The sequence below is a fragment of the Lacerta agilis genome, chromosome 16 (genome assembly GCF_009819535.1).
Source record: "Lacerta agilis isolate rLacAgi1 chromosome 16, rLacAgi1.pri, whole genome shotgun sequence".
Taxonomy (NCBI): domain Eukaryota; kingdom Metazoa; phylum Chordata; class Lepidosauria; order Squamata; family Lacertidae; genus Lacerta; species Lacerta agilis.
Window position 1 is genome coordinate 36752133 of NC_046327.1, and position 27577 is coordinate 36779709.

The following is a 27577-nucleotide window of genomic DNA, read 5'->3' on the forward strand; positions in this document are numbered from 1 at the left end:
CTATGAACATGGCTGGACTAGGCAGCAGAGCCTGCAAAACACTGTATGAACTTGCTTCCCTTGTTAGCATCTCAAGATGATCCTCCCTGCACAATGTCCTCCCCCACCACAATGGCACGTCAAAATTTGGAAGTGGCGATTTCATGGGGCACAGGGAGCCTCAGGGAGGCTGTATGAAGCCTGCAGGCTGTGGGCTCCCAAGCTGTGGTTTTACTCCTCCAGAAGCAACATGCCATTTGAGAGCAATGCGTCTATCCCAATCAGGGATGGCTCCCCCATAGGACAAGCAGGGTTCCAGATGCCAGTCCTATGGGGGGGTGTGCCAGAGGGCCAGTTGCCAGGTGTCCCTGGGCACAGAGCTGCGGAATCAGGCCTGCCACCCAGCTTAATGCAGCCTACCAGCCTCGTTGTCAAATAAAGCCTCCTGCTCTGTTTTGTGCCCGAGGTTGCAAGAACAGAGATGTAGTCAATGCAGGTTGCAGGGCTGGTACAGCAGCTGAGCCCCCTCCCCTCTGGCTAAGGCCTTACTTGTCAGCAGCCGCTGGGTCTGAGGTGCTGCACACCATGCACAGTGCTGCTGAGCCAGGCACTCTGGGGCACTGTGGGAAAGTTAACACAGTGGGTGGTTTGCCAGACTCTGCGACTGCCAGTTAAGTCCAAGGGCCAAGCATGGCAGGCCACACAACTGCAGGCCAGTGCAAGATGTTTCACGAAGGGAGATCCGAGGGTTCATTTCCCCTAAGCAACCATGCATCTTCTTTGCTTTCTTAGGAAGATGAGGTGTGCTTGGAAGCAGCAGGATTGGGAAAGGGAGGCAAGCGGGGAGAGGAGAAAGAGGAGGAAATACCCTTGCAAAAGGGCAGAGGGGGGGGGGGAGAAACAGGCAAACCCTGATGTCCCACCATCAAAGCTGACGGCTGAAAAATTAAAAAAAATAACTGCGTGATGGCTGTAGCTAAATGTGCATTTAAAGGACATGGGAGCACACATCATTAATAGCTTGCTGGTCTGTTATTTCAGGTGGAAAACACAACTGGCAGTGAGTCTTCTAACAACAACAGTAACAACAACAACAGCAACAAGAGCAATCACCTTCATGACTAATTAAAAGAGGGCTCAGTTTTTAAGAGTAGACACATCTGTGCAGACTAACACTGGCATAAGTGAAATAGGGGACAACCACCAATCCTAGTTCCTTTGCCACACGCTCCCTCTCTCCATCGCATCACGCACATGGCAAGAGGAAAGACCCAAATTGCAGCACTCCTCCTAATGTGGATATATGCTGTGCAGTTGAAGTAATGCAGCTTTCATTGGCTGAGGCCTCGTTGTCTGTATATAAAAACATCTCTTTCTCTACATCCACCTCCCTCCTGCTTTAGAAAACGGGGGGGAAATGACCCCAGGAGAATTCCTGATATTTCAAGGAGAACAAGTCCTGAAGGATAGCTGTATGGAAATCAAGTCTCAACAAGTTCCCATAGAAAGTGCCCTAAGCAAATGCCACGGGGCTTTCTGCTGGCCTTCACGGGGAAGACCAGTCCCTCAAAATTAAGGGACGAAAGTATTAGAAGCCACGCGGACAAAGCCTCAGGGTGGGCTTTACGTTCTACAGAGTTGCACAAGGGGGTCCCGAGACAGCTGAGGACAGAGGCTTTCAAGGCTTCCCACCTCAGGGGACTCCATATTGGCTCATCTGCCGAGGACCCAATTTGTGTCTGGGACCCCCCTGCAGTGCATCTTAGGCCACACTCTCAGTTTGTAAGGGCATGAGGCAGACCTAAACTGTTGCCCCAGAAGAATGAACCAACCCCACATTCTGAAACAGCTGTGGAAGGTCGGTCAAAGAGGTTGTGGTGAGGTTTTTTGACTGCTTGCCCTGCATAACTTACCCATCTTCTCACTTGGGAGCTCTTTGTAAGTTCTGAGGAACAGCAAGGTTTCAGAGAAAACTGTTGAAAATGACTGATCTAGAGCAATGTGGATTTCCTAACTTGCTCCCTTGGCTGCCATGTCACCCACGTGGTGTCCAGGTAAGGAGGCAGGCCTTCCTCAAGCGGAGCTCAGGGGGTGAAGGTTGGAGGGGAGTGGGTTTTGGTGCTGCCCTACGCAACCAGCTTCTACAGCCCAGTTGTGGCAAAAAGGAGGCCACCAGGGAGAAAGGTGCAAGAGCTACATTCATGGCTTGGATTCATATCAAATGTTGTGCGGCTGTTTTGTGTGGAGAAAGGCGGAGACCAGTCGCGCTGAAACTCCCAGGCCTCTGAGGTGGCGGCTGATGCTGGAATCTCACTCCAAAACTTCCACAGATGAAGAGGGCAGAGGATGGCAGTGGGGCAACAAAACCCACGCTTTGGCGTTGCTATCTTGGGATATTCAGGCACTCTGTGTGTGTGAGGGGTGTGTGTGTGCATGAGAGAGAGAGGAAGAATAAACTTCAGTCACATGTCAGGACGGGGTCACCCATTCCCTCCCTCCAGCCCTAGAACAAGGCAGGCTAAGTGAGAGAAGGTGACGAAGGGCACAGTAAACAGGTGCCAGAAATAAGCGATGCCCCAGCAGAGAAAACGGGACTCTTCCTTCAGCGGCCAGGGCAACAACTGGCCTTCTTCTGCCGTTCCAAGGAGGAAAGGAAAGCAGCCGGGACCCTCTTCTTGAGCACTCAGCCGAGTGGGCCGGGACAGGAATGGTGAGGGGGCGCTTCAGGGTGCCTGGCTCTCTTGGATGTGTCCCACCGCAGGGGCCGTATCTTCACCCAAGATTTGGCAAAGTTCACTGAGTCGCTGTTGCATTTCGGGGACTCCGGCCAGCTGCTGCTGCAGGCGCTGCTTCTCTTCCCGCAGGGACAGACGGGCTGCAGGGTCCAGCTTCTCAAAACGCCAGCCCCCCTCCCCATCAAACTGCAGGAGGTGGGTGTGGTACTTCCTGAAAGGGAAAAGGGAAGGGCTGCTTGAGATGCTGGTCTGCGCTATGCTTTGCTCCGGGCCTCCCAGCAACTCCCCCCCCCCCCGTTTGCTCGGCCTGGAGCTCTTGCTGCTGCCCCTCATTCCTCGGAGTCCAGCGAGCGCCCTGTGCGTGGGTGGGGTTGGCATCCCTGCCTGCTCCTGGGGAGGGATCTTTCCGCTGAGCTGTCTCTGGGGGAGTCAGGAACAAAGCGGCTCTCAGTCTCCAGGGATGAGACTCTGATGCCCCCCTCCGCCCACACGGCTTCCTGCTGGGGACGTGACTCCCTGCTTGGGAGACAGCCAGGGACTGGAGGGGCGGTGGAAACAGGGAGAGATGCGGAAATGATAGGAAGTATTCTGGGGGGCAGGAAAGGACAAGGTGGGCAGGCCCAGATGCAGCCAGACTCTATGCAAAAACAGTCCCCTGTCCCTTTCGCAATGTGTGCAGAAAGGAATATTTTAGCAGGTGCATCCTCTGCTGTCATAAAGCTTCAGTTATTAAAGACACAGGACTTTTGGAGTCGGTGGGTTATTCTAGGTCCTCCTCCAAAACTCCTCTTTCCTGTCCCGGGTCCAGCAAAGGGGCACCAGACAGGTGATCCACTCTACGGCAGCCTCTACTGGTTACAGAGGAAATGACAGGTCCTGCCTCCAGGCTCACTAATGACACAACCCTTTCCTACCCTGTCTGGGCGGCAGTGCCAAGTGTGATGAGGTGGGAACCAAAGGAGGAAGGGGGTTCATGCAGTGGCAACTGAGGTTTGGGGGTATGATGAAAGCTGGGATGGGTAGATACTGACTCTGATACTGGGGGCGGGGTCTGGCAGGTGGGGGGGTCTGGCATTCCAGCTTCTTGGGGAGAAAGGGTGGGATATAAAAGCATGCACAATCACAAGAATAGGTAGAAGCAGGGTAGAGGGCTTGGGAGCTGGAGGCAGTGTTATATAGTTATATAGCTCCTTCCTCCTGGGCTGTGTTCAGAAAGTGGTGGTGGGGGATGAGTGTTCAGACCCCTGGGCTCTCCCTTGTGGGGTACCTCAGGGTTCTGTCCTCTCCCCCATGCTTTTCAACATCTACATGCAGCCGCTGGGAGAGATCATCAGGGGGTGTGGGCTGGGTGTTCATCAGTATGCGGATGATACCCAGCTCTACCTCTCTTTCAAATCAGAACCAGTGAAGGCTGTGAAGGTCCTGTGTGAGTGTCTGGAGGTGGTTGGAGGATGGATGGCGGCTAACAGATTGAGGATGAATCCTGACAAGACAGAAGTACTGTTTTTGGGGGACAGGAGGTGGGCAGGTGTGGAGGACTCCCTGGTCCTGAATGGGGTAACTGCACCCCTGAAGGACCAGGTGCGCAGCCTGGGAGTTGTTTTGGACTCACAGCTGTCCATGGAGGCGCACGTTAATTCTGTATCCAGGGCAGCTGTCTACCAGCTCCATCTGGTATGCAGGCTGAGACCCTACCTGCCCGCGGACTGTCTCGCCAAAGTGGTGCATGTTCTAGTTATCTCTCGCTTGGATTACTGCAATGCGCTCTATGTGGGGCTACCTTTGAAGGTAACTCAGAAACTACAACTAATCCAGAATGCGGCAGCCAGACTGGTGACTGGGAGCGGCCGCCGAGACCACATAACACTGGTCTTGAAAGATCTACATTGGCTCTCAGTACGTTTCCGAACACAATTCAAAGTGTTGGTGCTGACCTTTAAAGCCCTAAATGGCCTTGGTCCAGTATACCTGAAGGAGCATCTCCACCTCCATTGTTCTGCCCGGACACTGAGGTCCAGTGCCGAGGGCCTTCTGGTGGTTCCCTCACCACGAGAAGCCAAGTTACAGGGAACAAGGAAGAGGGCCTTCTCGGTAGTGGCACCCGCCCTGTGGAACACCCTCCCACCAGATGTCAAAGAGAAAAACAACTACCAGACTTTTAGAAGACATCTGAAGGCAGCCCTGTTTAGGGAGGCTTTTAAAGTTTAATAGATTATTGCATTTTAATGTTCTGTTGGAAGCCACCCAGAGCGGCTGGGGAAACCCAGCCAGATGGGTGGGGTATAAATTATTATTAATTATTATTATTATTAAATGGATGTAGAAGTGTGGAAGGCTCCTGGAGGCATTATAAGCCTGCCAGTCCACTTCTCATCTAATGCTCAGATGGTTCCCCACCCTCCTCCTCCAATTCCCTGTCCCTGAGAGAGAATAAGGGGTAGCCCACAGGGACTCCTGCCTGGTAAATCAGGTATGTGGAGAAACTGCTCCATTTGTGGCAGAGGTGTACCACCACGGAGCAATGTCTGACTGAGTGCCTGAGGAGGCACACTGCTGCAGGGATCTCGCCAGCCTTCCCTGCTCTCTCAAAAGCCCCACTCATGGGCCAGTGTGTGGCACAGCTGACTCCACAAATAGATGATGGGCAAGGAGGGAAAAAAGGTGTGTCCAAATGACTCCAACTAACCAACTAGCCTGGATGTCCTGGTCCTGTAGACAGGAAGCTCCCTGAGCAGGACAGGAGAGTGATCTAAGAGCACCCAGTACTGTAGAATCATTAAAGGGAAGCAGGAAGACCACTAACTTGGAGGGAAGACCATTGGGAGCCCCATGGAAGAGTGAGATAGATGTAGTCCTTAGAGCAAGGGGCCGCAAAGGAAGAACAGTCTAAAGAAACATACCAGGCAGAAGTCTGTGGGTAGAGCACAAAACATACCAGAGTGAAGGTCGGTGGGTGATCGAGAGCAATGCTATCCCAGCATCCTTTGCAGCTTGAAAGATCTTGCCTTCTACATCAATGCTGACGGCACTGGTGCATTCATCCAGGAGAGCGTACTTTGGCCTAGGGAGGAAGAGCAGCAGCCCAAATGAGACCCCAAAGTGGCTCTTTGGCCAAGCCAGTCTGTACACAGCCACTCCTACACTGCAGTCCTCCCACCATCCCCTCCACAATCCCTGATCCAATCTGTGCCTCTTCCACCTTTCAGCTGTGATCCTGGCAATATTTCCCAACATCATCCTTTCGGGCTGCCCCTGGTGTGACTTTCACTGGTCTCAGCCTTGGTTCTGCTGCCTTTCTACTGACAGAAGGACACACTGCCTTCCCATCCTCAGCTGGCAGCAGGATGAGCAAAAATCCAAGAGGGAGGGACTGCAAGCCCCATCTTCCCTGATTGTTGGCCATGCTGGCTAGGACTGATGGAAGTTGAAGTACACAATGTCTGGAAAGCACAACACTGTGGCTAGAGACAACCTGCCTTTTGAGCATTCATCCTCATTTCTTTGCGCAAAGCTTGTGGGAAGCTAATGCAATATCTGCTGCTTAAATAGCCCCCACCCCAATTTATCTGCCAAGAGGTTATACAAACATTGTGTCAAGCAATTCTTCTCTCCTACTTCCCAATGCTTTTTCCTGTCATTTTCCTTACTGAACCGCCCCCCCCTTTTTGAAGAAGTGGGTTTGTTGCACAAGACTGCCAAAGCCACTTTAATTGCTCTGTGTGAATTTGCTGGAATGCGACTGAATCCCACGCACAAAACAGCAGCAGCAGCAGCCAATAATCAGGCCTCTCACTGCATTTGTAGGCACTAACCTGTGGTAGAACATGCGGGCCATCCCCATGCGCTGCTTCTCGCCACCAGAGAGCACATCCTTCCAGTCGCTGACAGCTTCCCAGCCTGGCCCCGCCCATGGATGGAAAGAGAAGAGATTTCATTGGTCACTCAACGCAGATGGTGCAACAGACCCTCCCATGCGCCCTGCTTGCTCATTCACTTTCTGCTCCACACAGCCAGAGACAAAGGAAGCAGAAATGACCATTTCCCTCCCCATTTGTCTCCCATGAATTAAAGGTTTGTGTGTTCTCGTTCTCTCTCTCTCTCTCATGCTCACCCCACCTCTCCTGGTTGCACCCACCTCCCTCACGCTGCACAATGTAGTTCAAGTTGACAATGCCCAGGATCCGCTCCAAGTTAGCGTCCGTCTGCCCTTTCCGTGCCATGTCCTCTGCAGTGTCTGGGTAGATCACCTGGTCTCGCAGGGTTCCCACAGACATGTACGGCCTACCATGAGAACCAAGCAGACAAGTCATAACATTCATTGGTGTGCAAATACAGTGGTACCTCTGGTTGCGAACGGGATGCGTTCCAGAGCCCCATTTGCAACATGAGCAGAACGCAACATGAAGCGCTGTGTCTGCGCATGTGCGCGGCGTGATTTGGCGCTTCTGCGCATGCACAAAGCGCGATTCAGCGCTTCTGCGCATGCACAAACCACCGAACCCGGAAGTAACCTGTTCCGGTACTTCCGGGTTCGGCGCATTCGTGTCCCGTGACGAACGCAACCCACAGCTATCGTAACTAGAGGAATGACTGTATATTAATATAACAACAACAATTTATATCCCACCATTCCTCCCAAGGAAGCCAGGACGGCAAATGCACAAATGCTAAAACAACGTGGAAGATGGAGCCAGCTTGTTTTCTCCCGCTCTGAAGGGTAGGACTCAAACTAATGGATTCAAGTTACAAGAAAGGATATTCAAACTAAACATCAGAAAAAACTTTCTGAAGGCTATTTTGCAGTGCAACGCTCTCCCCTGGGAGGTTGTGGACTCTTTCTTGGAGGTTTTAAAGCAGAGGCTGGATGGTCATGGATGCTTCAGTTGAGATTCCTGCATTGCAGGGGGTTAGACTAGATGACCCTTGGGGTCCCTTCCAACTCTACAATTCTATGATTCTATTTCCTTATTTTAACACATTCAGCCCCATGAAGAGCAACCAGGAGTCTTAGGTTCTCTCTTTTTTGTTCCATTGTATCACCCGCCTTTCCCTTCCCTGCAGACATCCGAATACTGGTCCTTTGTACCTCTGTGGAATGTAGAACATACGATGTGGGGGTGGTTTGTAGAGGATGCCTTCATATGTTGGCCAGAGTCCCCCCAGGATCCGGAAGAGTGAGCTCTTCCCGCAGCCATTGGGGCCAGTGATAAGCAGGTGCATGCCCTCGTCCACCTGCAAGAGGACACCAGAGGGTAGAAGAAGAAGAAGAGTTTGGATTTGATATCCCGCTTTTCACTACCCGAAGGAGTCTCAAAGCGGCTAACATTCTCCTTTCCCTTCCTCCCCCACAACAAACACTCTGTGAGGTGAGTGGGGCTGAGAGACTTCAAAGAAGTGTGACTAGCCCAAGGTCACCCAGCAGCTGCATGTGGAGGAGCAGAGACACGAACCCGGTTCCCCAGATTACGAGTCTACCGCTCTTAACCACTACACCACACTGGCTCCGTAAGACGCACTTTTTTCCTCCTAAAAAGTAAGGGGAAATATCTGTGCGTCTTATGGGGCAAATGGTGGTCCCTGGAGCTGAATTGCCCAGGGGCCAAAAGAGGATCATGCTTTTTATTTTACAAAGAGAAAATGGGGTGTTGAAAGGACCCCACTCAGCAGCTGATCAGCAAGAGATCGGGAGAGAGATAAGAGTCCCTGGCTCCCTTTCAGCCCCGCCTTCTTGCCCAGGCCTCCATTGTTGAATGTGCTGCAGCGGGAGGTTGTTTGTTTCCCCAGCGACATGTGACTGGCTGATTAGATTATCCGTCTGGAAACTGTAGAAAAGGCTCCCTTTCCTTTAGAAGCTGCAGAAATGTGAGTTGAACCCCATAAAAATGAGGCTTTTCTTCTTTGCTTTTCCCCCTTTGCAAAAAAAAAGCCGCAAAACTTTTAGCTGATCCTTAAAAAACCATGGTTTTTCCCTTTGCAAAAAAGCTGCAAAACCTTTAGCTGATCCTCAAAAAAACCAGGGCTTTTCCCTTTGCAAAAAGAGCTGCAAAACCTTTAGCTGATCCTCAAAAAAAACAAGGCTTTTCCCTTTGCAAAAAAAGCTGCAAAACTTTTAGCTGATCCTCAAAAAAACAGGGCATTTAGAGGAGGAAAACCAGTAAAATATTTTTTTTTTGTTTCCTCCTCTAAAAACGAGGTGCGCCCTATGGTTCGGTGCATCCTATGGAGCGAAAAATACGGTATTTTATCCGAGGCTTTTCCCCATTCCAAATAAATTTAGTGAGTTCCTTTTTCCAATCCTCAAAACATTTCATACCCCCCCCAAGATTGGTATCGCTTGAAACAGAAAAATCATCTTGGGGAGTATATTCATCTTAATAACAGAAATTCTACCCCAAAGTGAGAGATGTAACTTATTCCATGTTTCCATATTTTTCTTAATTTCTCTCCATGTTTTGATATAATTATCCTCATACAGATTTATACTTTTTGGGGTTATCCAAATACCCAGATATTTTGCCTTATTTTTAATTTCTATTCCTGTTATTTGTTGAAGATCTTCTTTCTCCTTTGATTCTACTTTTTTTGTTAGTAATGTTGTTTTCCGGTAATTTATTTTCAGGCCTGCCACTTTCCCATCTTCCTTAATTATTTCTAAAGCTATTGGTATATTCTCTAATGGGTCCTGGGTAGTTATTATTATATCATCTGCAAAGGCACATACTTTATAAGCATTCTTTCCAATTGTTATTCCTTTTAATTTATTCTCATTCCTAATATTCTGTAAGAGCCTTTCCAGTATTAGTACAAACAACTATCTCTGAGCCACGTCAGGCTTGCTCTCTCTCTCTCTCCCCCCCCCCCACTCCTGTACTCCAGTTGATTTTCCAGCTCTTTCTATGCTCTTGCAAAATATAATAAAGATAAGGCAGTGATCAAGGTCTTATCAGCACCCCCCCCCAAACACCACACCCCCTGCTCCTCCTACCTGACCTTGCAAAGTCAGCAGCACTGGCAGGGACTCTCCGTCCGTCCCACCCACCCCCTTCCCCCAACTTTGCTGCTTCATATCTCCTACCTACAAAAAACGCTTGCAATCTCAGCCCTGCCTTCTCTCTGTCTCTCTTTTAACAACCCTGCTGAATCTGAAGAAGGTTCTTCCAGGGCTTCAGCACTGGAAACTTCTCAATGTTAGAACTCTGCCCTAGGGTATATCTTTCAAGCAACAATACAGAACAGAATTTCAAGCAATAACGCACAACAGGCTTAGCAACCAATAGCAAAAAAGGAAATGGGGTCTGCTCTGCTCCTGTGCCTTCATAAGCAAGGTGATCTGCAGAAATCTGCAAATGAAACTTCCCATGGCATTGGAGAGTAGGGATCAACGTTATCACATGCAAATTCCTGGATATCAGGCAACTGTTAAAGGCACAGCTATTCAGGGTAGTTCAAAAATTGGCATCCCTACTCAACAACAGTGATCCTAAGTTGTCCCCAGCATCTATGCAGAAACAGAAAAGGGCTTTCAGGTCAGAGGGCACGATGTCTAGGCAGTGTGAGCCTCTAACCTCCTTACTTTAAGCCATGCATAAATGCTGCCAACTCAGCCAAGGTCTCCAGGCTCCTGCTCCCCACTTTCAAACTTTATTTTTTTACTACTTACCCGAATATTGAGGCTGGTGACCACCACGTCTCCAGTGGGGGTGATGATGGGGATGTTTTCACAGACAATTCCATTGTCAACATCAACCACACGTCCTGTAAGCAAAATGGGGTGGGGTGGGATGGGATGGGATGGGATGTGGGGGGAAGGAAGGAAGAGACTGGATATCAAATCCACAATGAAAGACAGTGTTCCAACCCTTGCGAGAGTGAACACAGACTCAGCCAGAAGGGGGCAGCACACCCTCTCACAATCCTCCTCCTGTCTCCTCTCTTGCTCAAGCTCAAATTTAGACTTTGCCTGGGAATGGAGAAAGACTGCAGGTGCCACATCACCCTGTAGTTGGGGCCCCTATATCTGCTAAACTTTGTTCATCTCAGTCCTCAGGATGGTTTGTGGCAATCCCCTCTATGACAAGCCCCTCTATGACACTGGATCTGCAGGGAATGGCTATGGCTCGCTGGTTAGATTAAGGCAGTCTGCACATGCTCATGTGCACCCCTTCATTTGGTATTAATATGCACATGACTTTATGTTTCTGGGAACAAAGCATGGCTTTCAGAACAGGCTCCAGGACCCAAAGCCCTGCTGGTCTACTCCAGTCAGGCCAGGGAGAATGATGGGATGGAAAGGAGGGCTGCTGTACTACAGCAAACCAAATGGGAGACATAATTTTGACAGGTGCCACTTGTCATACAAAGTGAGGAACACTGTACCTGCCAAAACTCCTCCTCAGCCTTCAAGGCACAGGAGACAGTTATCCTTCCACTGCGGTCATCTTATCTGACCCAACTTACGGTCAGGTCAGAGGAGGTTCAGCTGGTATTCATTTATGGGATGAAGCCAAGATAACAGGTGAGGAGGTGTATTAGGATGATCCGTTAGCTGGTAGGGTTGCCAGAGCTGTTCCGACTTAGAGGATCCAATAATAACCAATGGACATACAAACAGCCCTGATGGATCAGACCAAAGGTCTGTCTAGTCCACCATCCCATTTCCCCAGTGACAAGCCAGATGCCCCTGAGAAGCCCACAAAAAGGACAGGAGGGAAATGGCCTACTCTCAGCAACTGGCTTGGAGAGAGACGTTGCTTCTGACCTTGGAGGTAACATTTAGGCATCATGCCTTGCAACCAGCAGCAGCCTAATCCTCCCTTATCCACCTTTAAAGAAGGTGGCTGTCCACACATCCTAAGCAAGTGAATTTTACTGCTTATGTGCTTGGGGAAGAAGCACTTCTGTCCTGAATGTCCCGTCAACCAGCTTCACGGGATGACCCCAAGTTCTAGAGTCGTGAGGAAGGGAGGAAAATGTGTCTTTCTCCATGTCAAGCAGCATTTTGTGAACCTTAGTCATGTCCTACCTTATTCACTTTTTTCCTTGAACTGAAAAGCCCCCATAGCTGTAATCTTTCCTCCTGGGCCAATTGCTTCATCCACTGATCACTCCGGATGCCCTTTTCTGCACCTTTTCCCGAACTAGCAATGCCATTGAGGCAACAGTTTTGTAGTACAAGAGTGGCGAGTCTTTTTGGCCCAGTGGGCTAAGATCTCTATTTCCTACGAGCCAGCTTTGACAGGTGTGTGGGGCCACCCATCTGCCAATCATCAGGTGCAAGGTGGGTGGAGGAGTCTGCAGGACCCAGCAGGACTGACGTCTCCATTCTCCAGCTGAAGAATGGAGGGATCAACACTGCTCTCTGCAGGGGGCTCCTTTGCCAGCGTATCCCACCCCCCATGACTAACAGAAACAGGACCTATTGTGCAATGTTGTGAATAGATTATGCAAAACATATCAGGGAAATATACTTAATTTGCATAATTTATCCATGGCACTGAATTAAGCTCAATTTAAGCAGGTTTTTTTTTTTTAAATGAACAGAATACCCACAGCCCTAGCCTTGTCGACTTGCAAATTTCAACTCTGTAAGTCACTTGAGCCATTTCTTTTGCTAGAAAGGCAAGATAAAAATCTAACAAACACGCACAAAACAGAATTACCAGCATAGACTCCGGCCTAGAACTGCACATTTTAATAATAGCCAGGGAAGCTGTTGTCAACAGAGAGCAAGGGGCAGGTACAATGCCTGCTCCCATGATGTGATGGGCTGCAGGGTGAAGAGATGAAGGGAGAGGTGTAAAATGGGAGGGCAAAGACAAGAGGAGGTAAACTTGCTTTGGGACAGATGGAGATGATGCTGGAGAAAGAGCAGGGTTCGGTGGAAGAGAGAGAAAAAGAAGAGAAGCGGGACACCAAAAAAAGAAGTAAGAGTGGACACAGAGCAGCAGAGAAACAAAACTTACAGGCACAGACTCTGGATTCACAGACTGCCGACTCCCCAAGTAGAGATGGGCAACTGACACAGCCACCAACTCGTCCAAAGTAGTTTGGGGTTGTGTTTCTGTTGTCTTTTCATTTACCCATGCTTTATAGGTTAGTTGTCCATAGCATAAAGCAGGTGTGGGGAACCCTTGGTCCTCCAGATGTTGCTGAGCTAACACTCCCACTGTCCCTGGCCATTGGTCATGCCAGCTGAGGCAGATGGCACTGGCATGGGGGGGGGCAAAGGTTCCCCATACTTTGGACCTGGAACAAAACGTTGCAGTGCAGTGCTCCCTATTCAGGATTCCTGCCACTCCATCTTTCCATTTCTACCTCCCAAGAGACAGTCAGCGTTATGCGCCCACTGAGCATGCTCAGTGTTTTCGCATGTCTTTCTCTAAAGGTTCTTTTGTAGTTTAAATGGCAGGGTTCCCCCGAGTCTGCTGATGCCTCCCTCTTGTGCACGGGTGATACTATATTGGCTACATAAGGACTGGCACTCTGAGAATTGAAATCACTACTTGTATGTACAGGATGTTGTTCAAGCATCTTTTGTGCTATAGAGCAATTGGCAATCTGCCTCTCCTTAGCAGTTACTAAGGGCTATATGTATTACCCAGGGAAGGAGAGGAAAGAAAGTAGATGCACAATCAAGCAGGCAGGAGACAATCCTGACTCGCTGGCAGAAAGGTCTAGTTCTCACCGAGGTGGTAAAACATGCACCTGGAATGTGCCACTTTAGATTGTTGGTGCAAGAGCTCCCTTGAAAAGTCCCCTCCATATTAAACATGTTTTTTAAACCTCCACATAACGCCCCCCCCCCCGGTTATTTGGGGGAAGCCTTCCTCCTGACATGCTGCCTTTATTTTGGACTGTACAAAAAAAAAAAGTAACTAAAATAAAGTACTCGCAAGTAACTCCCCTGCATGTTGTAGTAAGAAAAGGGAGGAACACAGCTGAGAGAACCCCTGGCAAGATGGCTCCTACGTGGTTTGTTTTGTAATGAAGTGCCTTCAGTCATGGGAGCCCCTGCCTGCAGTTTGAAAAAGCTACAGCCCAGGCCCAGGTTTACCAGCTCACTGAGAACTAGATCTGATGGAAGCTATGCAGCTGTCTCTGAAGAGAAGAAGAAGAAGAGTTTGGATTTGATATCCCGCTTTATCACTACCCGAAGGAGTCTCAAAGCGGCTAACAATCTCCTTTCCCTTCCTCCCCCACAACAAACACTCTGTGAGGTGAGTGGGGCTGAGAGACTTCAGAGAAGTGTGACTAGCCCAAGGTCACCCAGCAGCTGCATGTGGAGGAGAGGAGACGCGAACCCGGTTCCCCAGATTACGAGTCTACCACTCTTAACCACTGCACCACACTGGCTACCCTCTGGGTTCCTGTACCCTGATACCTATGCATGTTTACTTAGCCGAAAGTCCCATTGGGTTTTATAGGACTTCTGAATAATAAGATAACCATCTTGGTTTGATCCTTGCCACCACGTGAACATCATCTCTTGATCTAGCAGGATGCATCTCGCAGTTACCAAGGCAGCAGCAGTGCAGGTGTGCCATGTCAGCCCAATACAGTCTGGAGCTGAAGGGCCTTACCTTGGATCTTGAGTGGCCCTTCTACCCGTACGCCATGCTTCATCACTCTCCCAGCATGAGCCTGACCCTCCTCAAGTTCCCCAGGACGCCGGAAGTTGCAGGCTTTCACCTCTTCAAACACTTGGAACATCTCATGCACGCGAGCAGTGTACCCGGCCAGCTCAGTCACCTGGATTAGGAAGCAACAAGTAACATACCTTAGCGCCAGAAGGGAAACACAAAGCTTTTAGGGATGGAGTTGGGATATTCTTGGTAATAGCCAACATGAGTCTCACTGAGAGTAGATCCCATTAAGTCCACTGATATCCATTAACTCATAAACACATAGCTGTCAATGAGTGTTACCCAGAGTATCCGGCATTGGGGAATCACTCCAAGCATACAGGTAAAAACAACAACCCCATAACAATCACTAATATTAAAGACTTTCTGGCTTCGCTCCAGGCTCCTGAAACCAGCTCAGTCTGTCAAGTTTTATTATGCCTCTTTACTCAGAATTCCCATATAGCTCAATGCTCCTTACTCCCAAGCACAAACAAAACTGCATCCCACTAATGGATATAGAGAGCTGCCACATACCAGGGTCAGACTCTTGGTCTCATATAGGTAGCCCATTACTGTTCTGAGTGGCTGCAGCTCTGCAAGAGTCTTAAACCTCAGCCTTTCCCATCATCTGACCCTTTTAACTGGCAATGCCAGGGATTGAACCTGGAGCCTTCTGCATGCAAAGCATCTGTTTGACCACTGAGCCAAGGTCCATTCCCAAGGTTGCAGGGGGTTGCTTCAGCAAGCTTCCAAGAAGAAAACATTTCCTAAGGCAGAGTTCCCTAGGAAGTTCCTAAATTCTGGGCACTCAAGTCGGTTAAGGGTTGCTGGGAAATGTAGCTCTGTGAGGGATAAACTACAGTGCCCAGGATTTTTGGGAGGAGAATAAGTTCCTAATGTTCTTTAAAGGTATAGCGTGTAAAGAGCCAGAGTTTAAATCAGGTTTAAAGGTCAGTCATGTGGATATTCCCTTAGAGAGTGTGATGAAATAAAAGGAAATACAGTATGTTCTGGTCTCTCTGCTTATAGAGATGGGAGACACAGAGGCATTCCAGTAAATGAACGTGTCTGTATTAGAGGATGCCCTGAATTAGAGGACCTTACGCATTATATTTTACGTTGTCCTTTATACAGTGATGCAAGAGAACGGTTTTTGACACCTATAATGACAAGGTCCCCTGGCCAGAATCCTTCTGATAGGATTCTTTATCTCCTTGCAGACACAGATAAATATGTGACCTGGCACATAGCACTTTTTGCAACTGCCGCCAGGAAAATTAGAAAAAAATTATATTGCCGAGGTAGCTATTAACTGTACAGGAGATGAATTCACCTGACCCCATGGGCGTACCCAAGGGGGGGTAGGAGGGGGCACCTGCCCCCCCTCAGAAGCAAATAATAATAATAATTAAATGGTTATCGGCAGCCTAAAAGGAAAAAAAAGCTCTCCTAAAAAGCTCAACTACCAGTCTTTCTCCCCCTCCCAAAATCTAAATAACAATTGAGCTCTGCCCACCGGCAGCCGGCCACTGTGTGTGTGTGTGTGTTGCACCAGCTGATCGTTGCAAAGGAGCTTTGGAAACAGTTTTGCTGTTTTTTGAAGCTGTTTTTGTTTGCTGTTTACATAATATGGTCAGCAATCTAAAAACGAACTGAACCCCTAAAAAATGGGACATTCCTCATCCCCAAAAAAGGTCAAAACTTTGAGCTGAACCCCAAAAAACGGGGGTAGATCACTGCTGAAAGTGTAGCAGTGGCCCAGTACATCACAGTCTCTTGGGAGCTGGCCACCCCTGGTATAAGACATGTAACTAGAATAAAAAAAAAATCAAGCAAATAATTGTAATAACTACCGTAATAAAGCACTGCTATAATTATATATAATTTTCCTAAAATTTTGGTTTCATTCGCCTTTCCGTGCTGAAATGTCACAACCTGAATGACCATGGCTTGCCCCCACCCTAGTTTTTATCCTGGGTACACCCCTGCCTGACCCCATCCAAACCAAGATGCATTTTTCTCACCAAATGTTTACATAATTATTAATTGTATTATTTAATATTTCTTTCAATATATCAGTGGCCACATGATGAGTTTATAAATGTTATTGTTTAATGTTTTAATTAGTATATTAAAGTGTTTCCATAGCTAAGTGCTGATTAGGTCATGTTTTGATAATGTAAATGTTCTAAGTTTTGTACCAAATTTGTATATATTTTACTGAATGACATTGCACACATTGCAGCAGCCTTTGGCTATAAGCAATAAACTTGATACCGATACCGTATGTTCTGGTCCAGGAAAGGGCAGATTTGTGGAATATACTTTGCATTTCCCTAGAACCCTCAAGCTCCACCAATTGGAGCCTGGTTCGGAATACATGTGCTAAGAATTAAAGAACATGGTGCCTTTGAGCAGCTACTGAGCGCAGGGAATTGTGTTGAGTTATCAGAACTGAACTGAGTTCAGAATTCTTCCATGTAAAAAATATACTCCTCGTTACACCAGCTCTCTTCATTTTAGAAGTCTAGTTGGGAAGCAAGATAGGTCATTTTGTTGCTGTAGTTATTAAACAACTGGGAGTCACAAATCCCTGCAGAAATACCGCACTAGTTTCAGATCCACCTTATACTCATTCCTATTCTAGACCAGGGGTCAGCAAACCTTTTTAGGAGGGGGCCGGTTCACCGCCCCCCAGACCTTGTGGCAGGCCGGACTGCGCGCGCACACACACGCAGTGGAGGGGGTCTTCTCTCTCCCCCCTCTCTCCCCCAGCCCCTTCCCTCCCCTTGCTTTCCTATCTCCTCTGCCGCTTAGCCTGCGGTTGGGAGCCAGCGCCACCGCCTCTCCTTTCTTGGCCAGGCGCGGAGCCAGCAGGTGTGCCAAGCTCCAGCCAAAGCTCTGTGACACGCCTGTCACAATGCCCACAGGGCAGCCATGGACGGAGAGGCCAGCGGGTGGGTGGCGAGTCTGGGCCGTGCCTCAGCGTGCGGGTGGCAAGGCTTCGGATTGGCTGGCACCAATCAAAGCCCAGCTCCTTTCCTCCGCAGTGCGGGGAGAAGCCAGGAGGAGGGAGGGAGGAGGCGCTGCCATAGTGTGGGGTGGGGGGAAGCAAAAAAAAAAAAAAAAAGGTGCAGCCCGAACAATCACGCTGATCCAAGCAGCGATTCCAGGAATGTCCGCGGGCCGGATCCAGAGGGCAATTGGGCCTGATCCGGCCCACGGGCCCTAGTTTGCCAACCCATGTTCTAGACAGATCCCATACATAAGTCTCACCAAGTTCAAAGGGAATTACTCCCAAGAGTGTATACATAGGAAGGTAAAATTAGACGTTTGCTTTGAACCATTTGGTCTGTTGCAGATCAAAACCAATCCCACGAAGTATTACAGCACTGTACTAGGCCAAAGATCATGCATGTGGGTGTTGGAAAGCATGATCGTTTAAGGCAGAATCTAGGACACTGATATGCAACTGGGAACTGATGCCAGGACATTCTTCTCCCAGGTCTTCCAACCTTCTGGGTGTTGGCTGTGCCTTGCAGAGATGTGCAATTTTAGGATTTCCCCTCAGAGGAGAACAGAAACGATGTGGCTTATTCCCTTCCTTCATTTGATAATCAAACCAACCCAATTCCTTCTGGGTCAACCCAAGCAGCCAAGCTGCATCCATACCTCTTTGTAAGAAGAGATGACCCTCTCTGTCGCATCAGCTGCTGCATTCAGTAGACTCCGTGCTGTGGTGAAGGCTTCAGTTCTCATGCTCACCAGCTCATTCTCCTCCATGTCCAGTGCAGCTTGCTTCACTGTCTCAGGGTCTGGCATAGGAGGGGAAACCAACATGGTCAGCAGAAACTCCAAGGACATCTCTACCCCCAATTTTCTAGTTCCACAGCTGTTTTTAGGACCCGAGTTTGCCTGGAAATCACATGCTCTCACCTGGAATCCTTTCCCTCTGGCCAGGAACACTTGCCTACCAATTCCTTCCTGCATGAACGAAAACATAAGCAGGGGACTCTGAAACTCCCTCCTCCCAGCATCACTGGCATTGGTGAAACCTCTCCCGTAGGCATTTGAGGCATTTGCTTCTGGGCACAGGAAATGGCTCTTTAATTCTCTCTTGCACCCTTGTGGTTAGCAAAGATGTTCTAACAGAGTTCTTCCCTTAAATATTTCCTTTGTTTGCCAAATTTATTTATTTATTTATTATTTGGAATACTTATTACCTGCCCTTCATCATATGTCCCAGGGCAAGGTGCGTTCCAAAAATCAATAAAACAAATTAGAGCAGCACATTAAGCTAAAACTCCAGTTAAAACCATACTTGAAAACCGTATCATTAACTTAACAATGGCAAAACAGCCGCAGCAACACAGCAAAACGGGGGAAACGGTTATTCCATCTTTAACCTCCACCTCCAAAGGCCTGCAAACAGGTGTGTCTGCTGGAGGGTATGCAATGTTGGGGCCAGACACACCTCTCTTGTTCTGCCACCCCATGAGTTTCGCAGGGCTGTGGTGCTGCAAACAGGGGCTAATGTCAGGAACATATGGTGACAGAGCCTTCCCTGTTGCAAATGTGGGTGCTGGAGGAAGGAGTAGCTTAAATAGCCACTGGTCTGTCTCTTGGCTAACCTGGGAGAAAGCACCTAAGACATAATATAGGTAGGGGAGGGTCCCTTGCTAGCAGATGCTACAGCTGCAACCAGATTAGGAAATCCCTGAACAGCCTGTACTGGATCACTGGACCTTCAGTTCCTACTGTAACTGGGTAGGTTGTTCTGGAGACTAAGCTAACAAAGATCCTCTTCAGACTTCAAGGAGGAGGAGGTGTTGGCGAGGGCAGGGACAGCTCAGGCACCCACAGCTAAAACAACAAAGAAAGCATCAAAGCTTCCTGGGATGATCAGCCAGCCAGCCTTTCGGTTTCTGTAATACCTTTACATTTAATCATCAGATATCTGTATAATTAGATTTAAGCTCAGGAAGAGGAACCTGATCACCTACTGCTGATCCCGATGGGTCATTTCACCAGGACTTTGAGCCACAGGAGAGAAAAATGCCTTCTAGAAAGAAAATTGTTGCATAAGGCAGCAGGGCTCTGGCCTAGGCATTATAAAATTATCAGTTTATCAACACTTTTCGTGTCATTCTAGGTATCGTTACTCAAGAAGATATATGGAACAGGTGAGCTGCCTACCTGCCTAGCAAGTTATCATTAACTAAATCAGGATCACACACACAGGGTGAACTTATAAATACTCCATCCCATGTAAAGTTTCACTGTGTGCAACCTGTATAATCTGCTACCACTCCTCTCACTCCCACCATAAATGGAGCTCTTGCAATTAACACAAGGACACCTGCTGCCTATAAAACTAAGGAGGAAAAACAGGGTCTCCTCTGCACCTCTCCCCAGCTGCAACCGTTTCTTTCAAAACCAACATCTGTGTTCAATGCCATAGCTAGCGATTTTCATGCGCAGTGAAGGTTTCCAGTTCTGTACACACAAAAACAACGGACCTCAGGGAGAGTGAAGAACGGTTGTGGGCCTTTAAAAGCAAAGACCAAGGACTAGGAACGCAAGTATCTTCCAGAGAGGTGCAAAACAGCAAGCAAAGGGTGCAGCTCCAAACTAAGAAACAGCGGGTGTGCAGGGTGTATGCTTAACCCTTTCCTTACCTGCTACTTCAACCTTCAATCACCTCGTTATCGTCTCCTGCCCCTACCCAAGTTCAATCTAAGATTCTGCACATTCATTTACTGTGTTATTTAGTAAAACAGCTTAAATTTTCTTCCGCTACCCTAAGTTTTTTCTCTAAATCACACAGTCTTCCTGTCACTTTGAAGCTGTTTTGAATGTCCTGACCCCAGACTCTGCCAAATGTGTAATTCAACCCAGAGATTATAGCTACTTCCACATCTTCACTGCTCAGACAAGCTGTTCCTGCAAAGGAGGGGCAGGGGGACGACGACTGGAAAGATGTGGCTGAGACAGGGGCTGCCATGTCACATCTATCCTGTTTTCTTCCCCCTCTGCAATTCTGTGGTTATATGTACTTCACTGTGGCAAAACTGGCAAGCAGAGGACCAAGGAGAATCTGCAGCAATGCCACTCTGCCTAGTCTGATGCCCTGGCTAAGCCCTTTAAGCAAGCTGGCATTGGGCACTTCATCTGCCATCTTGAAAGCATTCTTAAGTATCCCCTGCCAACAAACATTTACTTTATTATTATCTCAATAAGTGCCCATATATTCGCTTTGAAACATGCTCCTGTCACCCTGTTGTTCCATCCTAATTACAAAAACTGCCTCCACTCACCTGTCTCAGAATAGCCAGTGGCGGTGATGATTGGCACAGCTACCATGACCAGCCCGGCGGCACTCCACACGTACTTCATGAGGAACTGCTCCAGCATGACATACCAGAGTCTTTCCAGGAGCAGCACATTGATCTGGGAGGCCAGCTCACGATACGAGTGCCGAAGAAGGGACAACTCCACCTGGAGGGAAGGCCAGGAGACATTATGGCATTCAGCAGGGTGATGAGATGTTTATTATTAATAATTTGTATACAGATGTATCCCCTATGAGGTTCCCAATCCAGACTGCGACCACACTCAGACCTGCTTAGCTTCAGTCAGGCAGCTGAAATCCCATGCCCTTAGACTTTGCCTTAATGCAGCTGCTGAGATGGAGGGCATTTCCACGTGGCTCTAATTTCAGAAGCACTGCTGCTTTACTTCCAATGTCTGGAGTTTAATTAAGAACCAAAGAAGAATCCTGCTGGATCAGGCCAATGGCCCACCTAGTCCCGCATCCTCACAGTGGCCAACCAGATGCCTGTGGGAAGCCTGCAGGCTGGACATGAGCACAACAGAACCTGAAATTCCCAGCAACTGGTATTCAGAAGCAGTACTGCTTCCAACTGTGGAGGCACAGCACAGCCTGATCTCTAGTAGCCATGGACAGCCCTCTCCTCCATGAATTTGTTTAATGCTCTTAGAAAGCCATCTAAGTTGGTGGCCAGCACTGCTTCCTGTGGGAGCAAGTACCATAGTTCAACTAAGAGCTCTGTGAATGAGTAATTTCTTTTATCTGTTCTGAATCTTCCGACATTCAGCTTCATTGGATGTGCATGACCTCTTGTCATCTGGGCAGCCCAGGACCCCCAGACATACTGCCCAGGCTTGTGCCGGCATGGGGAGGTCACTTTGGTGCTGCTAACACACTGGTTTGATTTCACCCCCGGAGGCACACTCCATTGTCTCAAGACACACGGATGTTCACAGCAGCTCCACTTTTCCCACGATATGCATAATTTTATAAACTTCTATCATACCACCTCTTAATCACCTTTACTTTAAAAAGTTCCGCATGCTACAAACTTTCTTTGTATACTCCCTGGAGGCCAGAGGTAGCATTACCTCTTTGTTAGAGTATCTGGCTCTTCTGTGCACATGTGATGAAAAGGTTTAATGGTTCAAAAGCAGCCACTCCCACCAGGTTCAGTGCTTTTAGCAGCAGACTGACCTGCATAAATAAGTTACAGGTAGGTAGCCGTGTTGGTCACCCATAGTCAAAACAAAATAAAAAATAAAAAAAATTCGAAAATTAATTCCAGTAGCACCTTAGAGACCAACTAAGTTTGTTCTTGGTATGAGCTTTCGTGTGCATGCACACTTCTGGATTTTTTTTTAATTTTTAATTTTGTTTTGACTGCATAAATAAGGCAGGTGGTGCTTTGCTCATTCCTTTATCTCCATGTCAGGAAAAGTTTCCTTCTTTACTGACCACCAGCCAGCTCTTAAAAGGCACTTGAGCAATTTCCCCAAGAAAGAGGCAGGACGACAGTTTGGTTCATTACATGTGTGCCTTTTTTCAGGACTACAGAATTAAGGGACGACTGACATATGCGAATGAACCATTGCAATTATCTGCTGTCACAGACAGAACTCTTAGATGAACTCTCAGACACAGTGTGGATTAGGGCTGCCCAGATTTTAACCACCCCTGTCCATTGTGTCCTTAACAGCAGCTACATCAGCAGACATTTCAGGGCAGTAGTCTCCATCCCCCATGACAAGCCTCACCTACATATATCTGCCCAGTCAAGGTGCTGTTAAAGACACAGCAGCAAGGGCAGAAAGGAAAAAAAGCTCGGTCAAGTGATAAGTACTCAAGTGATGTACCTGAATATGTGAACTGGCCCTAAGATTGTCCCTCCCTTTCTGAAAGGGAGGAGAAAAGAGGTGTAAAGTAATCCCAAGGATATAAAGTAGGGGGAAGAGTTCTAAAATTCAGTTGTTCTAATAGCACAATCCTATGCATATTTACTCAGAGGTAAGCTCCAGTGGTTGCAATGGGATTTGCTTCCCAGTAAGTGTGGCTTCCACAATCTGTGTGCCCACAGAAATAAGAAAAACACTACAGCAACACACACCCTGAATTTTGGTTTACAAACTGAAAAGCCACATTTTGAATAAGGAGTCCCGGTTCAAAAACCAGCCTTTACTAGCACTTCACTGGTGCTAAATGGTTTGTCAGGGTTTTCATCACATAGATGCAGGGATGCAGCAATACAATATTTGCATTCACAGAGTAATGGCCAATGGCAGTGAGGTGCCAGGGGGGCTATGGCTCCGGGCACAAAATTCTGAGGGGGCGCAACCAGGCGCCTCCGTACAGCCACCAGCTTCTGCAGGGATCCCTATCCTGGCACAGGTAGCAAAGCAGCCTGCCAGGGGGTTGTGCCACTGCCACCCAGGCATATCCTGGAAGGCCCCGTCCCAGGCTCCCCGTCCTTGCCTGCCTGCCACAGGGGGTTTCTAGGCCCTGGAGCCCAACCTGGCCTCACCACCATGTCCCCGGCAAAGGCTGGCAACTGAAGAGGCTCCATCCACCTTCCTCAGGTTCCTGAGGTCGCATGCCACCCTTCATTCTCCAGGCCATGCCATGCCAAGGCCTCACTGAATGGCTGCCCGGCCAGTGCTTGCTCATTCCTCACTCAGTGTGCCATGCTCCCTGGACGGCAGCAAGCGCAGCCCAGGTCCACAGTGAGTAGATGCGGATGGAGGGAGGGTGACCCCAGGGCAGCCCGTCCCAACTCTCCTCTCTGCAGGCATTGAGAGGTTTTGCCCACCAAGGGTCACGTCAGCCAGCTGGGCTCCCTCCTGTGTAGGAAGTCAGGCAGCACAGCACAGCACAGCCCCGCTTTGGTTCCAGTGGCATTGGTGGCTTGCCTGCCCCAGGCGCCAGCAACCCACGCTACACCACAGGCCAATGGCAGCTTTTAATTAACTACTGGAAGGTCAGGCTGTGGTGCTTAGTTCTCTGCAGTTGAAATTGGGAAATTGCTCTGTCCCGTCATCTCTGTGGTACAAGCCCTGTTAGCATCACAATAGCAATTTGCCTGGTGTTAAATCTGACTACAAAAGTGCTAGTTCAGCCGCACTGGGACAGGCAGCCTGGATTGCACCAAACCAAATCTACTCATGACTCCCAAATTATGGAATGCTCTCCCCAGGAAGGTTTGCCTGGCACCTCCATTATACACCTTTAGGTGCCAGGCGAAAACATTCCCCTTCAACCAGGCCTTTCGCTGATTGACATCTGATGCCCTTTTAAATGTGTTGTGGGAGGGGGGATTATTGGCTTTTTGTTGTTCTCATTTTTACTATGTATTTTTGTTTTTTATGTTGTAATTTTATGTTGTGAACCACCCTTAGATATGCAGATTAAGAGCAATATACAAATTTAATCCTGAATCCTGACAAGACAGAAGTACTGTTTTTGGGGGACAGGAGGAGGGCAGGTGTGGAGGATTCCCTGGTCCTGAATGGGGTAACTGTGCCCCTGAAGGACCAGGTGCGCAGCCTGGGAGTCATTTTGGACTCACAGCTGTCCATGGAAGCGCAGGTTAATTCTGTATCCAGGGCAGCTGTCTACCAGCTCCACCTGGTACGCAGGCTGAGACCCTACCTGCCCGCGGACTGTCTCACCAAAGTGGTGCATGCTCTGGTTATCTCCCGCTTGGACTACTGCAATGCGCTCTATGTGGGGCTGCCTTTGAAGGTGACCCGGAAACTGCAATTAATCCAAAATGCGGCAGCTAGACTGGTGACTGGGAGTGGCCGCCGAGACCACATAACACCGGTCCTGAGAGATCTGCATTGGCTCCCAGTACGTTTCCGAGCACAATTCAAAGTGTTGGTGCTGACCTTTAAAGCCCTAAACGGCCTCGGTCCTGTATACCTGAAGGAGCGTCTCTACCCCCATCATTCAGCCCGGACACTGAGATCCAGCGCCGAGGGCCTTCTGTCGGTTCCCTCACTGCGAGAAGCAAAACTACAGGGAACCAGGCAGAGGGCCTTCTCGGTAGTGGCGCCCGCCCTGTGGAACACCCTCCCATCACAGGTCAGGGAAATAAACAACTACCTGACATTCAGAAAAAACCTGAAGGCAGCCCTTTTTAGGGAAGTTTTTAATGTTTGATATTGTTGTATTTGGTTTCTGTTGGAAGCCGCCCAGAGTGGCTGGGGAAATCCAGCCAGATGGGCGGGGTACAAATAATAAATATTATTATTATTAATAAATAATAGTAATAATAACACCCTGGAAAAATACAGGAGGTGCAAAGGGGTATGAGATAATCCTGCACCAATAGCACAACTTTAATAGGGAGAGCAAAGTTAATGAGTACCAAGGCAGGGAGATCAGCATTCCCTGTTCTCCACTTACTGAAACTATTGAGGTGACAACTAACAGATCTTGTCTCATAGAGATGGGGATGGGGTGGCTACTGTATTTGAGTCACAGTCCTGCTATTCTGACAATGGCTTTCATATGGGAGTAGCATTTTTATCCTATGCTGTGTCCCCCACCCTTCCAATCTGCTGTGCCATCTTATGCTGAAGAGCCACAGGTAGGTAGACTGGTGGAGGAAGGGGGCAGCTGGGGGGCACAGCACAAATGCATCCAATAGCCCTAAGAAAACCCTGAACATTCAGAGATAATTGACTTAAACGTCACAAGTGGTGACACAATTCGAATGTCATCATGACTAATACTGGTCATACTCCTTTTTTCTAAAGGGCAACAGCTGCTATATATAGACTTTTTGTCTGAGGTGTGTGCATGTGTGCACAAATCTGCATGGTTCTAATAAATGTTTAAGCACAAAGGCTGGCCCCATTGCTGTATTTCTGTGTGTGACTGTGACCTACAATTACCCTTAATTTGGGCAGGATGCCAAAGGTAGGAGAGTTTTCGGCCTTGGAATGTTCCTGACACAGCTGGGCTGGAATGGAGAGGGGCGACTACAGCGTATATGCGATAAAAATGATGATTAAGTTCAGTCACCTTCGCCCTCAATATAAGAGCATTCCCCCCTGCCCCCCCCCACCCTCACAATGATTCAGAAAACAGGAAGAACTCAGATCCCCTGAGTCCCAGCTCTCATGGGTTACGGTTCTATGTTATCTGATCCATTGCTTTTCCAAATCTGGGGATCAGAAATGGTGTCTGATAAACACACTGCAGCTGCTGTTCAATCGCCTCCGCTAGGCAGTGCAGGAATCCTTAAGTGCCACACTTGGAAATGCCTGGGGCTGTTTTGACGGTTGCGGCAGAAGTCAAGTATGAGCAATAGAAACCAAGAAAGGTTTCTATGGAAATTTAGACTGGTGGACGGTTACTGAACATGGACAGATCTGAAGCTGGATAAATTCAGGTCAGGGCCTCAGCCTTGCCCTAGCACAAATTCAAGGAAGAAGATTACAAAGAAAAGGAAGTAAACAAGGGTGCTGGTTTCAGCTCTAGCTTGTCCCTCTCTTTAAAGCCAACTTCACTTCCACCTGGCCCAGGGCCTGGCAGGGTCAGCTAACTCCATTTCGGAGCTCAGGGGAAGAAGAGAAAGTGGAAAGACATACAGTATAACAAAAGAGGGTGGGGGTAAACTACCCTTCTCTATTTCTCCAGTTCTACTACACTATAATTGCCTGTCCGGAAACCCAGGAGTCCTGGCTTCCAGTAATCCTCCTATCAGCTGATCCCTGCTTTCCTCCCAGAGAACCACGACACATTGCCCACTTGCTTTACCTTATGGCCCCCATAGAAAGCAATCTCTTCCGAGTTGGCGACCACCCGGGAATGCATGTAGCGCAGCTCCCCTTTCCGACGTGCCTCCTCAGCCACAAGCTGGCCAAACTTTGGCGAACAGGCACGCAGCACCTTAGCAGTGATGCAGACCACCAGGCCAGCAATGACCGAGGGCCAGGCTGTGTCGGCTCCTTTCGATCTGGCCGAGCTGAGCAGGGTATAGGAAGTGACAATCACATCAAGCACCGGCTTGGTCAGGTTCGAGTAGAGGTGAGCCACGGAGTTGGCAAAGGCCACCAGATCTTCCGTGAGAGACTGGTCCGGGTTGCGCAGGCGTCCGTCCATGTTGCTGACACGGTAGTAGGTCTGGCCCTCAAAGTAGAGCCGATAGGCATGGTCCACTAAACGTCCACGGAAGGCCAGGCTCAGCTGCCCTTCTAGGTATCGAATGGCACTATTGACAAATGTGGCCGGGAGGGCAATGAGAAGCCACTGAAGAAGCTGCCACGTAAAGTCATGCGGGTTCTTGCGGACGATGCAGCGGGCCAAGCGCCCGTCCAGCTGGGCCACGTAGACCGAGAGGAAGGTGCGGCTGGCTAGGGCGGCCGAGTGCAAGGCCAGGAGCCCCGTTTCACGGCACAGTGGCCCAGGGAACAGCAACCTCAGGAGGCGCAGCAGGCGGAAGAAAAACACCCTGTTGACCCCAGGTGGAGATGCTGTCACCTCGTCGGCTGCCCCCCACTTGGATGCTGGCTCTTCAGCACTGTGGTGCCCTGCTGAGTTGGCATTCACTTGGAGGTCCGAGGAAGCCCACTGTCGTCGCAGGACTGGGTACAACTTCTTGGCTCCATATGCCGCCACCAGGAGTGCCACCGCTGCTCTTTTCGCCGTGACCCCCTGGGCCAACCTGGCTGCCACTTTGGCTGTGGCACCTGGCATGGTGTCACTTAGGGTGGGGTGGGGTGGGGGGCACTGCCCCTTGGTCTTGGCTTCCTCTCTCCCCCCACCACTCCTTCTCCTCCTCCTCCTCCAGCTCGGGTGCACTGCTCTCTGCCTGGCTGTGGCAGGGCTGGCTGTTCAGCCAGAGTCCGCTCTCATCCCACAATGCCCAACCCTCAGCCTGACTAGGTGGGAGGGGACTGAGC

The 27577-nt window shown here is 49.0% G+C and overlaps 1 protein-coding gene across 1 annotated transcript; it reads right to left on the reverse strand.

The window, feature by feature from the left end:
• Positions 1-946: 946 nt before the first annotated feature.
• Positions 947-27577, reverse strand: ABCD1 (ATP binding cassette subfamily D member 1). The gene is made up of 10 exons (XM_033172801.1): positions 26433-27577; positions 20656-20836; positions 18011-18153; positions 14294-14462; positions 10375-10469; positions 7801-7946; positions 6850-6995; positions 6527-6611; positions 5650-5775; positions 947-2925 (listed from the first exon to the last, which is right to left on the reverse strand). The coding sequence occupies exons 1-10, from the start codon at positions 27369-27371 to the stop codon at positions 2703-2705; spliced, it is 2253 nt and encodes a 750-aa protein (XP_033028692.1). The 5' UTR covers positions 27372-27577; the 3' UTR covers positions 947-2702.